Raw genomic sequence first — 13,813 nt, 5'->3', positions numbered from 1 at the left:
TTAGTTTTCTGAATTAGTTGCTTTAATTTCATGGTGAAATAACAAGGATTTTAAGTATTTCCTGCCCCCCCTCCCCCAGATGTATCCATTCTAAAATATTCAGTGTTATCTATAACTTTTCTCCCCTATTTATTTTTACATTTTTTATTGAAGTATATTTGATTTATAATGTATTAATTTCTACTGTACAGTAAAGTGATACCATTTATATATATAAATACTATTCTCTATATTTATATATATAAATACTATTCAGTTCAGTTCAATTGCTCAGCCGTGTCCGACTCTTTGTGACCTCATGGACTGCAGCCTTCCAGGCTTCCCTGTCCATCACCACTTGCCAGAGCTTACTCAAACTCATGTCCATCGCGTCGGTGATGCCATCCAACCGTCTCATCCTCTGTCATCCCCTTCTCCTGCCTTCAGTCTTTCCCAGCATCAGGGTCTCTTCAAATGGGTCAGTTCTTCGCATCAGATGGCCAAAGTATTGGAGTTTCAGCTTCGGCATCAGTCCTTCCAATGAATATTCAGGACTGATCTCCTTTAGGATAGGCTGGTTGGATCTCCTCGCAGTCCAAGGGACTCTCAAGAGTCTTCTCCAACACCACAGTTCAAAAGCATCAATTCTTTGGTGCTCAGCTTTCTTTATAGTCTAACTCTCACATCCATACATGACAAATGGAAAAACCATAGCTTTGACTAGATGGACCTTTGTTGGCAAAGTAGTGTCTGCTTTTTAATAAGCTTTCTAGGTTGGTCATAACTTTTCTTCCAAGGAGTAAAAGTCTTTTAATTTCATGGCTGCAGTCACCATCTGCAGTGATTTTGAAGCTCAAAAAAATAGTCTGTCACCGTTTCCATTGTTTTCCCATCTATTTGCCGTGAAGTGATGGGGCCGGATGCCGTGATCTTATATATAGTATTCCACTGTGTCTACGTGCCACATCTTTTTATCCCTCAGTCCTTAATGTACTTTTGTAGGTTGGGGATACAGTGACTGAATTATGTTTTAAAATAGCTACAAAGGGGACCTCTCTGGTGACCCAGTGGCTAAGACTCTGTGTTCCCAATGCAGGGGGCCAGGTTCGATCCCTGGTCGGGGAACTAGTTCCTGCAGTTAAGACCCAAATAAATGCTTCTTTTAAATGAGCAGATTATAAAAAATGTTACAAAGTCTGATACAGAATTTGTCCCTGTTTTGCTATTATATATCAGCATTAAAGAATATATAATCCTGTCCAGTAACCCTAAAGCCTACCTGTGTTTGGGGTCATAGCATTTTCTATTTCTAGTTAATTTTTTTTTCATTTATTTTTATTAGTTGGAGGCTAATTACTTTACAATATTGTAGTGGTTTTTGTCATACACTGACATGAATCAGCCATGGATTTACATGTATTCCCCATCCCGATCCCCTCTCCCACCTCCCTCTCTACCCGATCCCTCTGGGTCTTCCCAGTGCACCAGGCCCGAGCACTTGTCTCATGCATCCAGCCTGGGCTGGTATATTTCTGGTTAATTTTTTAAGGTGTCCAAGATACTCAGAAACGATAATTTGGGAGGCAAAAAACACTAGGATGTTTTGGAAAGTGCCAAGCTTCTGTCTTATTCCTAAGGTTTTAAGCTTGTTGCCTTTGAGGTTGTTATTTTTATTTAATTTTAACTGCATAGTTAACACATTGTCATTGTATACAAATTGGGGAATGCTTGTAAGTATAATAAAAATAATTCATGTTCTCTGAAATCTCATTACTTTAAGAAGCCACTGTTAACTATCAGTATATATCTTTCCAGGCAATGACCATGTAAATAAACATAGTTAATAGAAATGGATGATCCTGACATATTCTTTTCTTACTTGCTTTCCTAATTAATAGTATATTGTGGATGCCCTGTGTCAGCAAATAGAGTGCTAGACCATCAGCCTTATGGCTACAAAAGAGCCCTTTAAATGAATATGCAGTAATTTATTTAACTGTCGTCAGTGGTTGAAGCCTTTAAGTTACTCCTATTTAATATTTTTTATTCCAGAGAAAATTAAATTAGCAGCCCTTTTTACTTATATTTGTACACTTATCCATTTCTTTTTTTTTTTTTTCCATGTAAATTCCTGGGGATGGACAGTTGAATCACACCACAAATTATGGTCCAGAAATCCATGCTTATTTGGCACTACTTTAGAATGTAAATTTCTGAGGATCAAAGTGTATGTGGCCTACTTCTGATGTCATCCTGATGGAAATAGTGACCACCTATGTAGTGAGGCCAGATCTCTTGAAGCCACCCTTGTGATTAATGGCCCATCTGGTATCTCTTCAAAGTGGCATTAACCCTCACTGCTTGTGGAACTGTGTGATACATTTGTCAGTTTGATCATCTAGTCCTTATCCTCATGGCCTGCCACCAAGTGTATGTAAATCATTTTTCTGGGTTTCCTTTTGCTTTTTTCAGTGCACACCTGTTACTTTCCCTACACATGTTCTTTTCTTCCTGCATATACAGATACTTGGAGATTTTTTTTTCAAAAATGTGCATTAACATATTTTGTGAAAACAAGAATAAATGGATCTCTTCATATTTTTACTTGCAAAAATGCAGTATTCTTTCTTAACTATTTGCACCTATTCTGCCAAGAAGTATCAAGGCAAAGAAGAAAATTCAGATGTTCCTTGTCGGAAACGGAAGGTCTTGCATCTTGTTTCTCAGTGGATTGCTCTGTACAAAGACTGGTTACATGAAGATGAACATTCAAAAATGTTTTTAAAGGTAACGTAAAACTTCCAGTTATTCAGTTACTCTTTGATGCTGAATGACTGACTTTATTTTCAGTTGTGCATTTCAGTAATCTAATTTGTATGCTACTGTCCTCTAACTTGTTTGTAATGTTAAAGTTATGATTCAAAGTATTTGTTTTGGCTTCTGAAGCCAAATATTATTTACATAGTTAGAAATTTTTAACTTTAAATAATTATATGTGAATAAATGTAGAAGGCAAGTTTTAAAGGCACTCATTTAAGGTTATTTATTTTACCTGTCATGAGAATTTTAATTGCAAATGAAATAATTAAGGAAGGTTAAATAAAACATACTTTAAAATTTGATACTGCCTAATATGTTGAGATGTATTATAGGTTTAAACTAACCAGTCCCATACCTACAGTAGTAGGATAAAATATTATTTTTATCATATAAGAACTATATTGACAATGTATGCATTATGAAACTTTTTCAGGACCTGGTATATTTTGAGACATTAAAACAATCATAACTTATAAAATTGATGCTAAACCTAGATTTCCATTTTAAATTAGGTAAGCTGATATGTGTTTCTAATCATGAGTAAGCTGCAGTGTCTTTTCAACACAGATGATTCTCTGGAGACAGTTTGTAGACAGCTGGACTCTTTTGGCCACCAAAAGCATGTTGGCTGTGCGGGTCAATACAGAGGAGGGGGACAGTGGAATCCGTTCGGGGAAGAGTTCTATTTCAGAATGGGCAAGTGTCTAAACTGACTTTGTCTTCATGAAAGAAATCACTTTGATTTCAAAATTCAAATATCTTTTAGACATCCAGTTAAAAACTGGTTTAAACTAAGTCTCTGATTAAACTACTGTTACTTTCAAAACAACTGGTTAATTTAATTCAATAGATTTCTTTTTCCCTCCCAAATAATTATGTGGCTGTTATTTCTAAAACTATGTTGTAGAACAGGCCTGGGAATTTTGAGTAGCTCCTACCCATAGCCCCCGAGGGCTGCCAGAGAGCCACATAGTTGAGCCAGGGGCCTGAGGTGGAAGCCCCACTCAGGAGCTCCCTGGTGCCTGGTTTAACCCCTTGTATTGTTCTGGGTTCCACTTATCTCTCTGATCAGGTTACCCACTGTTTGAGTCTTAATCCTTACAAAATAGACACCAGACCAATTCAGCTGCCATTTTCTGACCCCACCCCACCCCAGACCATATACAGGAGTGTGCTGGACGATGTCTATGAATACCCAGTACTTGAAAAAGAACTGAAAGAATTTCAGAAGATACTTGGAATGCACCGTCGTCAGTGAGTATTTCATTCTCCTCATCACAGATGGTAAGAGAAAGCAGCACCACATACGACAGAATTGGGAGGTGTCTCAGAAAGATCATTTTGAACATTTCAGATCTGGGATTTATCTTGATTCATTAGGTTTTCTAGTAGTGAATATGCATTTTGTTTTTATATCTCAAGATGAGCGAACACTAAATCAAGCTTATTGGCTATTTTTTTAAAAACCCTGTTCAATATGATAGGAACCAGTTGAGCCATGACAGTCTGGGTGCATAAGAACAATTATTTAATAAATTATTATTTATTTTTATAAGTGTAAATATTTAACTTGTCGTTTCAGGGGTTCATAGCTATCTCTAATGGGATAGGAAAAAAAGTTTTATAAACAATTCCCAGCAAACCTTGGCACATGTTTAAAGTTCATTTTATGGATTCCCTGAGGTTTCTTTATCAATTTAGAAAAATTGAAGGGAAACACTTACTCTGTGACTTTTGTCATGTCCAGGTATCACTGAGGTATCTATCATTAGTCTTTCAAATTGCTAATACCTGATTTTACTCTGATTTACCACTAACTCTTCTTCATAATTTTGGTAAATGAAAACATCAAGTCATTATTCAGTTTTCAGATATACCTGCAAAGTTAATCTGAAGGGAAATATTGTTCTCTGATTTGCAATGTATTTTCTATTTTTTAAACATAAAACACATCTGTTGTCAAATTGTGACAAAATATTAAGATTTCAGCAGTCATAAATGGCGCTTCTCATAGAAAATGTTAATTCAAGCCTTTCACATTGTCAGAGACTTACAGCCTGACTTGCGTTTAGTAAAGGAAGATCCTATGCAGTGAAGGCTATACAAATAATTTTAGGGTGTAAACAAATCGTGTGTAAACCTTTGTCCCAGTCATGAAAATCACACATTTAGAAGTTTAGAAATGAGCTACAGGGTATTAATAATGAATGTTATGAATTTTGGTGGTCTTCTTTTATCATCACATTCTACACTGTAAAAAATTTCTATCACCTAAGACTAATATGAAAATATGAACAAGCAAATGAAGCAAAAACAAAAAAGAAAGATTTACATCAAAATAATACCCTACTTGGAAATAGATCTATGCTGTAAGGCAGGTCTTACAATTGGGAAAATTTAATTCTGGTTTAATACAAATGTAAATACATTAAATGCATTAATGTAATTTAATACATTCCACTTAAAAACTTACATAAAAATGGGAAATAATAGATATAATTAAGAACATGATCTAAGTCATGATTCTTGCCTCTTTGGTATGAGATAATGAAATATCTTTTAGGTGCTGGAATACAATTTGAGCTGGGGACCTTCTGAAGGCCCCCCAAGTCTTACCACACATCGAAACATCCTGGAAAAGAACAGCCTTGGCTGGCTTATTTAGCTGTCTGAAGAACAGTAATTTCACCTAAGATTTAGTGAAATGTGAATAAACTTAAGAATTTCTGTGGACTGAGTAAGTCCAGTTATTTCCTCAATGCTCACTTTCTGTGAATAGAAGGCAAAGTATACATATTGAATAAATAGCTTCTTTTCTTCCTGGTTCACTTGAAATCCTAATGTCAAGTGTGTTTTACATAGTGTTTTACATTCATTCATAAATGAATGAATACTGTGCATTTTACCGTTTTGAAAAGTGAAAATCTCCGCATGGTGCCTGAAAAGTAGTGTCTGTTGACAGTGGCTGCATTTTTCTGGGTTTGAGACAGAGACTGACCTCTTGTTGTTTCCCTTTCAGCACTGTAGATGAATACTCACCACAAAGGAAGGTGAGGCAGACCCTTCTCTCTGAAACTGATCTGAGTTAGGGACCTTGCCTTGCCCCACTTGGCATTTCTGCGTAATTAGCATGAATGCTGTCCCCACCCAAGCGGGGTCAGGCACGGAGCTGGGGGCTGCAGCTTGCCTCCCTGCTCCTGCCTCACTTAGCTGGTGTGGATCCAGTTTCAGCCAGGTGCCCTTGACTTTATGACATTTCTGCATTTTTTGTAGTGCATTTTGGAGTCCTGGAGTTTTCCCAATGTCCCTTGAATGACATAAACTTGATTGTTAATCGTTGATGTAAAAATAGAGAGTCATCTATGCAAGACTTTTTTGCCTGCAAGAGTAAGAAAGTCTTGTAAGAAAAAGGTTTGCACTCTTCAACCCAACCGAGAGAGAGAGATTATAGCCGGGGTGAATATGTTTCCTGTTCAGCTTCAGGGGGGAAATGCAAAATGACACATCAGACACAAGTTTTGTAGGAGCCGATATGTCAGGTGACGGATAATCATGATGAATTATGTACCTGTTTCCCTTAAGCAAGTCACTGCTCTACTGCAGAAGTATGAAACTATCTCGAAGTGGCCTTATCCAAAAGTAAGGTTGATGTTGGGGTGGGGAAACCATATCTTTCTCAGGAGAAGCAGCTGTGGACTTTTATAGTGGCCAGAGATTAAAAATCACACCTGTATTCTCCAGCATGTTGTGAAGAATCAATTTGGGGGCTTTGTCCCTGCCACTGACCTTGGCCACGGTCAAGGTCCTGTTGCTCAGACTCTCCACCTCCACTTGTACTAATTGAGGCAACTCCCAGTTTATTCCTCTAAGATTAGACGATGGATTTCATATTTTAAAAAAAACTGGCACACTCTTTTGGAACATGTTGCAAACAGCTGTGGTTTTCCAAAGGGCAGCAGTACATTCGCTCATTGTTCTTGTTCTCCCTTCTTGCAGAATAAAGCCCTTTTCCACCAATTCAGTCTTAAGGAGAACTGGCTCCAGCACAGAGGAACTGTGACAGAAACTGAGGAAAGTGAGTATGATTTGAACAAGGTTGGGGGCAGGTGGAGAACCCTAACACAACAACACAACTTCAACGCCTCCGCCTGGCGGTAACTGTTTCCAGCTGCCCCACCCCCACCACAACAAGCACATTAGCATCCACAGTGAAAGTTTTTCTTCTCTTGCCGTGGTATAGTTTTCTTCATCACTGAGTACTGTCCCCGAAGCCAGGACATCTTTACTTTGGGACGTAAGGGAAGGAGACTGTGCAGAGTCCACTGCGTCCTTGGGGAGAGGTGCAGAGGACTGGAAAGGCGCCCTTAGCTGCCTTCTCCCCTGTTGTCGGTCCGTTGCCCGTGACTCACTGGAAAGTCCGCTGAAAGCACTGTTCAGGGCTTGGACTGAGTCAGTCCTTGAGATTTAGAGGAGAAAATCTTGGCGGGAATAATGAAAGGAAGGATGTGTGATGGAAACCCCTCCTAGGCAAGGCCATGCCAGGCAGTGCTGCACAGGCAGGGCGTCCTCAGTCAGCGTTCCTGCCCAAAGGGCTCCTGACATCCCACTCCCCCGCCCCTGCCGTCCGAAGAGGGCGCCTAGGTCAGGGCGGGGGAAGCACCTTTGCAGCACATTGACCGTGCTGACGTGCTTTCTGCTTTACTGTTTTATAGCAGAACAGGAAATGGTTTCCTCCTGGTAGGGTAAAGGTGGAGTCAAGTGCAGAGCTGGGAAACAGCCATTCAGATGTTCATGCTATTATGACTGGACACTTTTTAAACTCGCCTGCCCCAACAGTGCCAAAATTCTAAGTATAGACATTGAATATTTGCTCAACTTCTTGAACCCTTGAGCACCCAAATGTCAGAGATTCCTCTTCTGTTCCATCCTTTGTGTATAACGAGCTGCTTATGAGGGTGTTGGTCACGTCATCTGTACCAAGTGGAGGAACAGAAAAACCTCACCTCCTTCTCTCTCAGTTGCTAACCTTCCCTTCCCATTTGTCTCACAATTAGCTGTTTAATTTTCCATGCTGAGTTTCAAAGGGTTATTCAAGATGCCTCAGACTGTTTTTGTTCATCATTTTGCTAAGCACAATGTAAACTTTCCTCACATTTAGCATTTTGTACACTGCATCTTTGCCTTGCTCCAAAACTCCATCTTTCTATGGAAGGAAAAAAGCCTTTTTCCTCTCTCATGGGTCTACTGACCACACATAAAACAGCTGTTTGTTGGATGCTAGAGTTTGAATGACACACCCTATCAAACCTAAAACAAAATATTGTCAGTGCCTCTGTCAAAGTGTGTTTACTTTGAGGTTTATACTAGTAAACCCATAGTTTGTCTTTTGCTTCATTTGCATTTCTGTGAAAACATTCCTGGTTCATTTTTGTGGTGCCGTTTAAATTGCATATGAAACTTCTCTAGGAGCTACACTGTACTTCTTTTCTTCAATCTAGAAAAGAAGAATGTTTAAGTATATTATTGTCCTGTCTTTTCTAAAGAAGCTAGTGTTTTATACATTCATAATGGCTCATATAAGAGGCACATAACATGTCAGCTATTTCCATCGCTATTAAGGCAGCTTCCACTGTCAAATCATAAAGGAATATTTTCCCTGGGCCTGTTCACCATGGTAGTGATAATGCCCTTGTAATAATGAGTAGTACCACAGACAAGAAAAAGGAAATTAAAAAGCCTGGAGTGTGACCTCCATCTGAAAACTAAGCTCACTACCACCTTGATACAGGCAGGGGGTGGAGATTCTTAAAAGATCAAGAAGGCTTGAAGCCAAAAACCATAGCAAGCGACAGATTTTTAGATAAAGCTTCAGTTCAGTTCAGCTCAGTCCCTCAGTCGTGTCCCACTCGGCGACCCCATGGACTGCAGCACGCCAGCTTATGCGAATTCAAATAACAAAGCGTGGTGGTCTTTACTGAGCCACTGGGACTGTCGAGAGGAGAAGTGTAAAGTGAAAATGTATGAGTTAGACATTTTTGTAGGCTGCTCTGGGAGATCTCGGTAACCCTTGTGGAAGGGCCTGTGAAGTCCAGTCCATGTTGCTTAGACTGAACTGTGTTGTGGTTGGGCTGCCTCCTACCACGAGCACACAGCGAGCTTTGGCATGACATAGGTCTCTCAGTATGCTCTGGGAGGCCCGAGGACTACTGCAGCTTGCTCACCTGCTTTGTAATGCCCCCATCTCATGTGTGTGTAAGCACATGGCTCCGTTCTCACGCCCTCGGGCGCCCATGTCCTCGTGTAAATCTAGCTGTGCCTGTCCGGTACTAAAGAGCATAGTGTGGTGGGTGCCTTGATTTGGAAAGGTCTGTACCTTGTGGCCACAGTTCTGTTTACTCACAATTCTTTCACCTCATGTAGTTTTTTGCCACGTGTACATAACGGAGCACTCCTACGTCAGCGTGAAGGCCACTGTTTCCAGTACAGCCCAGGAGATCCTGAGGGTTGTGGCAGAAAAGATCCAACATGCAGAAGAGGATCTGGCTCTGGTGGCCGTCACCTTCTCTGGGGGTAAGTTATATTCTGTCTTTGAATATTTAATCGTTCACTGGCTTGCCTCCAAAGGGAGAGCGTTGACATTTTTATAGAGTAAATGTGCAGTGCGTCCCTTCTAGGTCCGCAGCTGGGTGATCACCCTAACAATGAGAAGCCTCCTACCAGAGGTGTTTCCATGACAACAGTTGGGTACCATTGGATACTGAATTTCCTCCCCAAGAACCGGAGAGGCGTGCTAGTGCTTTGAAATGTATTATAAAGCTTTACATAGTTTGTACTCTAGATAAGCCTTCTGTTTTCATGTTTAAAATAACTTGGGAAATTGCTAGAGGATGAAATTACTTTCGGAAGCAAAAAGAAAGACAGCCTTGAACTAGTCATTTTACCGGCTGACAAGTTAATACTTAAAGACTCCCTATTGAAGGAAACAAACACTGTACAATAAGCCAAAAGCTCACAGGCAGTGTTCTTTCAGGTAGACATGGGGAGTGAGCTCAGTTATAGTCTTCTGTTGGGCCTTATTTATCCTCTGAGAATGGCTTATTGTGTGTTTTGAATAAGATCACACAGATTACAAGCTGACACTATTGATCTTATGACCTGAACAGAACCCTTCGCTTCCACTGGAGCCTGTCAGATCTCTGTGTCGCTGGCCTCCATTTTTGCCTTACAATCGTTATTTAATATCTCATTAACCCTGAGAAAAACCGCAAAGAAAGTGACTGAGCCTCAGTAGTTGAAAAATGGGAGGACAGCGTAAACTAATCAACCAGAGATCATGTGTGCAGGGGAGGGGGAGTAGATAAAGGGCATTTCTGTTTACCTTTTGTTATCACTCTAGAGTCAGGAGAAGATCAGAATGTACTTGATGTTAAAGCATTATGTGAGGGAACATTGTCTCTTCGGCTTTGTTACTCAGAGGCAGATAAAACGGCCCTACAAGCTAATCGTTTACGTAGTCAAACAAATGCAGCTCATCTCCCCAGTCCCAGTGCTTCTTTACTTCCTCTCCCTGGGCATCATGCCTCCTAGCAAAACATTCCCTGGAGGAAAAGAGCAAATGTTTCAGGAACATATGGACTTACATGAATTTTAAGGGAGTTCAGAGAGTAGTTGAATGTCTAATAAAATATATTAGGAAATACTCCAGATAATATGATATTTGTATATTAATTTTAAGTGACCAAAGATATTAAATGATTCCAGACAATAGTCAGCTTCATCAGAATGAGCATTTGCCTCTGAAGGCAGTCCTGTTACAGAAAATAATCATCAGGTCCCCATGCAGACAAAAGGTGCTGGAGAAAGAAAGACCCTGAGAGGGCCTGCTGGTACAGTGGACGCCCACCCCCTTTGGAAGCTGACCCAGTGTCGGCCCAGGGCCGCACGTGCATCTGGGAATTAATGAATGGCTCTTTTACTACCCACTATCTATTTGATGGCTGTGAAATACCATTTTTACACTTTATTAAGTTAGATTCATCTGGCGTTCTGATGTGCATATACTCATAGCTAATCATCACTAGCAATACGAGCTTATCTCTTGAATTACCTCACAGATTTGGAAATATGCCATCATTTTTCATCAATTAGTAGTTTTGTCTGTTAAGAACCTTTCTGCCTGCAGTTTCATATCCCCCAAACAATAATGTTCTTATGAAGGAAAAAAAAAAGCCCACAGAACCTAATGTATTCCTTGCTCTAGTTACATAATTTTTAATAAATAATGTTTTCAATGCTGTGTCAAAATGAAATGACAATGACATCTACTGTTATTTTCTCTTTCTCAAAAGAAAATACATGTTGGCCATGTCGGTTTCTCCGACAGGACTAATACTGTTGTTCTCACAGCTCTTAGTAGGCTTCTAGCTGTTTTGTGCCCAGGGGAAGTGTATGTATGTAGTAACAGAAACCTACCCAGTTACTCAGAGCTTAAAATTCTATCACTTTTCATTGTTTATGGCATAGTGACAAACCTGACAATAAGAAAAATAGTTCTTAGCAAATGGAAAAATGGCTGTCAGAAAACCATGCCATTTTATTTCATAGCAAATGCAGAATGGCTCTTATAAATTCATATCTAAGGTATTTATGAATATACAGAGGGTTGCAAGAAGCTGTAGCTTAAACAAGGAGGGAGGATATATAAGAACGTCGGAGCCCAGCCATGTGGGACCATTTACAGCAGATGTCAACAGCCTGACATGACAGTACTACTGATCTTTGCGATGCTGGGCAGTAAAGAATGTATTTGAGTATCATTTTTGTCCTCTGTATCAAGCGGAAATGTTCAAAACAAAATCTGGCATTTGAACTGATTATGTTATCTAAAAAAAGATATGTGATGTATTGATTTTCCAACCATGCTAGATAAATAAAGGGCTACCTTAGGGGACACTGATTGTGTTACAGTGGAATAAACTTGAATATCACTTTGGTCAGTTCCCCTCTGTGTTTTGCAGGTGAGAGGAGGACATTTTTCTTTGAGAAGCATATTGTGTTATGAATCCAGCTATGGTAGAAAAATGGCCAAAGGATAGGAACAATAGGTAAATAAAATAGAAGAAGAATAGATGAAAAATATTCACTTTACTAGTGGTCAAGAAATATAAAATATACCAATAATCTATTTTTGACTTTAGCAAATCAATAAACTTATTCAAAGTAATGATGAGTATTGGTAGACATAAGAATTGGAAAGCAGTTTGGCAGCTTGTATCAAAACCTTTACAGATATTCATTCCCTTTGACCTAGTAATTCTACTGCTGAGAACCTGTCTTAAGAAAAATCATCTATAAGGAGTCAGAGATTTATGCAGGAGGATGTTGACTTCAGCAATATATATTATGGCTGCTATAATAATAGATCCCATTTATCAAATCCCTGTTATATGTCAGGCCCCTTGCTGGTATTTAGCACGTATCTTGCTATCTAATTTATATGACAAAAAAATTGGAAACCATTAAATGTTCAACAATAGAGGAAAGATTAAATGATGGTGTAATAGACTATTATATAACCAATTACACATGGCATATATAAATAATTTTGACAAGTGGGTAAGTACTTACAGTAAAATCAGAATATAAAACCACATAAGGAATTATTACAAATATATATGTATCTATGATTATTAATGTATACATATGAATAGCTGTGACTATATGTACATGTGTGCACATATGTATTTGCATAAAGATGAGGACAGAGATATACCCAGCTGTTACCAGTATTACTATTGTATGGTTACTTTCTTTTCTTTCTGTTTTTTTTGGCCCTGCCTCATGGCATGTGCGATCTTAGTTCCCCATCCAGGGATCGAATCCCTGTAGTGCCCCCTGCAATGGAAGCACAGGGTCTTAACCACTAGGCTGTCGGGGAAGTCTTCATATGGTTACTTTAGAGATATGAAATGAAGAGTGAGTTTTACCTTCTTCCCCAAGCTGTTCTGTGTAAAAAATGACTAAATATTATAAGAATGAATCCTAAGAGGGTACCTCTTTGTGGATAATGAGCTTTGATTATCTGGTGTCATTGTATAGCATATGCAGAACTGAATTACATCTACTTCACATCCCATTTACTTTTAAGTATTTTTCTTTGGCAGATTTCACTCTTTAGCAGTACTGTGAATGCATACTAGCTCTTCTTGTGTTTTTAATTATTCTTTTCTGTAAATAAAGAAAAGCATGAGCTTCAGCCAAACAACTTGGCCATCTCCAAATCCCTTGATGCCTCTGGTCGGATATATGTCTACCGGAAAGACCTGGCCGACACTTTGGTGAGTTACCTTTGGCCTTGTGCTTGAAGCACAAAGGCACGAATGTCAGTCTGAGAACATGTATTTGTGTGTTTTAAAATGAATGTTAGAAAAATACATCAAGCTGTTTCCTTCTGTAGCCAACAGTACACTTGTCAAACAACACTACATTTGCTAATCAAAGGCAGGCCTGTCTTTAAGAACTGAAAACCCTTCGCACTGTTTCTCTCTAAGCCTCTCTGGAACAAGGGATTTGAGAGATGGGACACTTTCTCCAAAAGAATCTTAATTCCATTTCTTCTTTCCTGGTGGATATATGGAGATCAGGCTGAGGAATCTGTCCTGTGTTCATTTAAAGGGAAAGAGATTCTGTTCTTCTGTCCCCTGGGTGCCCTTTGAGCGTGCCATTCCCTTGAAGAGAAGGTACATGATCAGCATTCCCTGTGTAAATGGGCAACATCAGATGCCACTAAAGAGTAAGCATATGAAGAAATGGAGAAACCCCCACTGTAGGTTATTTTCAGTTTTAAGTTTAAGAACCTTTATACTTAACTAGATGATTTGTTGTTGTTGTTCCTAAAAACCTTGGTCTTGTGGTTGCTCTCTGGATGGTAGAATCAGGCCTCAGATCCATCACCCATAAAAAGTGGGCTCTACCACATCATGATCATATCATCCTGAGTCAGGGTCCTGGTCTG

At 39.3% G+C, this 13,813-nt stretch overlaps 1 protein-coding gene across 4 annotated transcripts in view; it reads left to right on the top strand.

The window, feature by feature from the left end:
• The window catches only part of RAPGEF5 (Rap guanine nucleotide exchange factor 5), a 232,784-nt gene that overhangs the window by 186,021 nt on the left and 32,950 nt on the right, over positions 1-13,813 (top strand). For all 4 annotated transcript variants that reach the window (XM_043871607.1, XM_043871605.1, XM_043871608.1 and 1 more), the window contains 6 exons: positions 2,622-2,766; positions 3,956-4,053; positions 5,819-5,849; positions 6,796-6,874; positions 9,220-9,369; positions 13,039-13,136. In XM_043871607.1, the coding sequence (XP_043727542.1) occupies positions 2,622-2,766; positions 3,956-4,053; positions 5,819-5,849; positions 6,796-6,874; positions 9,220-9,369; positions 13,039-13,136 (601 nt within the window). The remainder of the gene's footprint in view (positions 1-2,621; positions 2,767-3,955; positions 4,054-5,818; positions 5,850-6,795; positions 6,875-9,219; positions 9,370-13,038; positions 13,137-13,813) is intronic.

The sequence above is a fragment of the Cervus elaphus genome, chromosome 18 (assembly GCF_910594005.1).
Source record: "Cervus elaphus chromosome 18, mCerEla1.1, whole genome shotgun sequence".
In the NCBI taxonomy this organism is placed as follows: Eukaryota; Metazoa; Chordata; class Mammalia; order Artiodactyla; family Cervidae; genus Cervus; species Cervus elaphus.
Note: the sequence above shows the minus strand (reverse complement) of the source record. Positions and strands in the feature narration are given on the sequence as shown.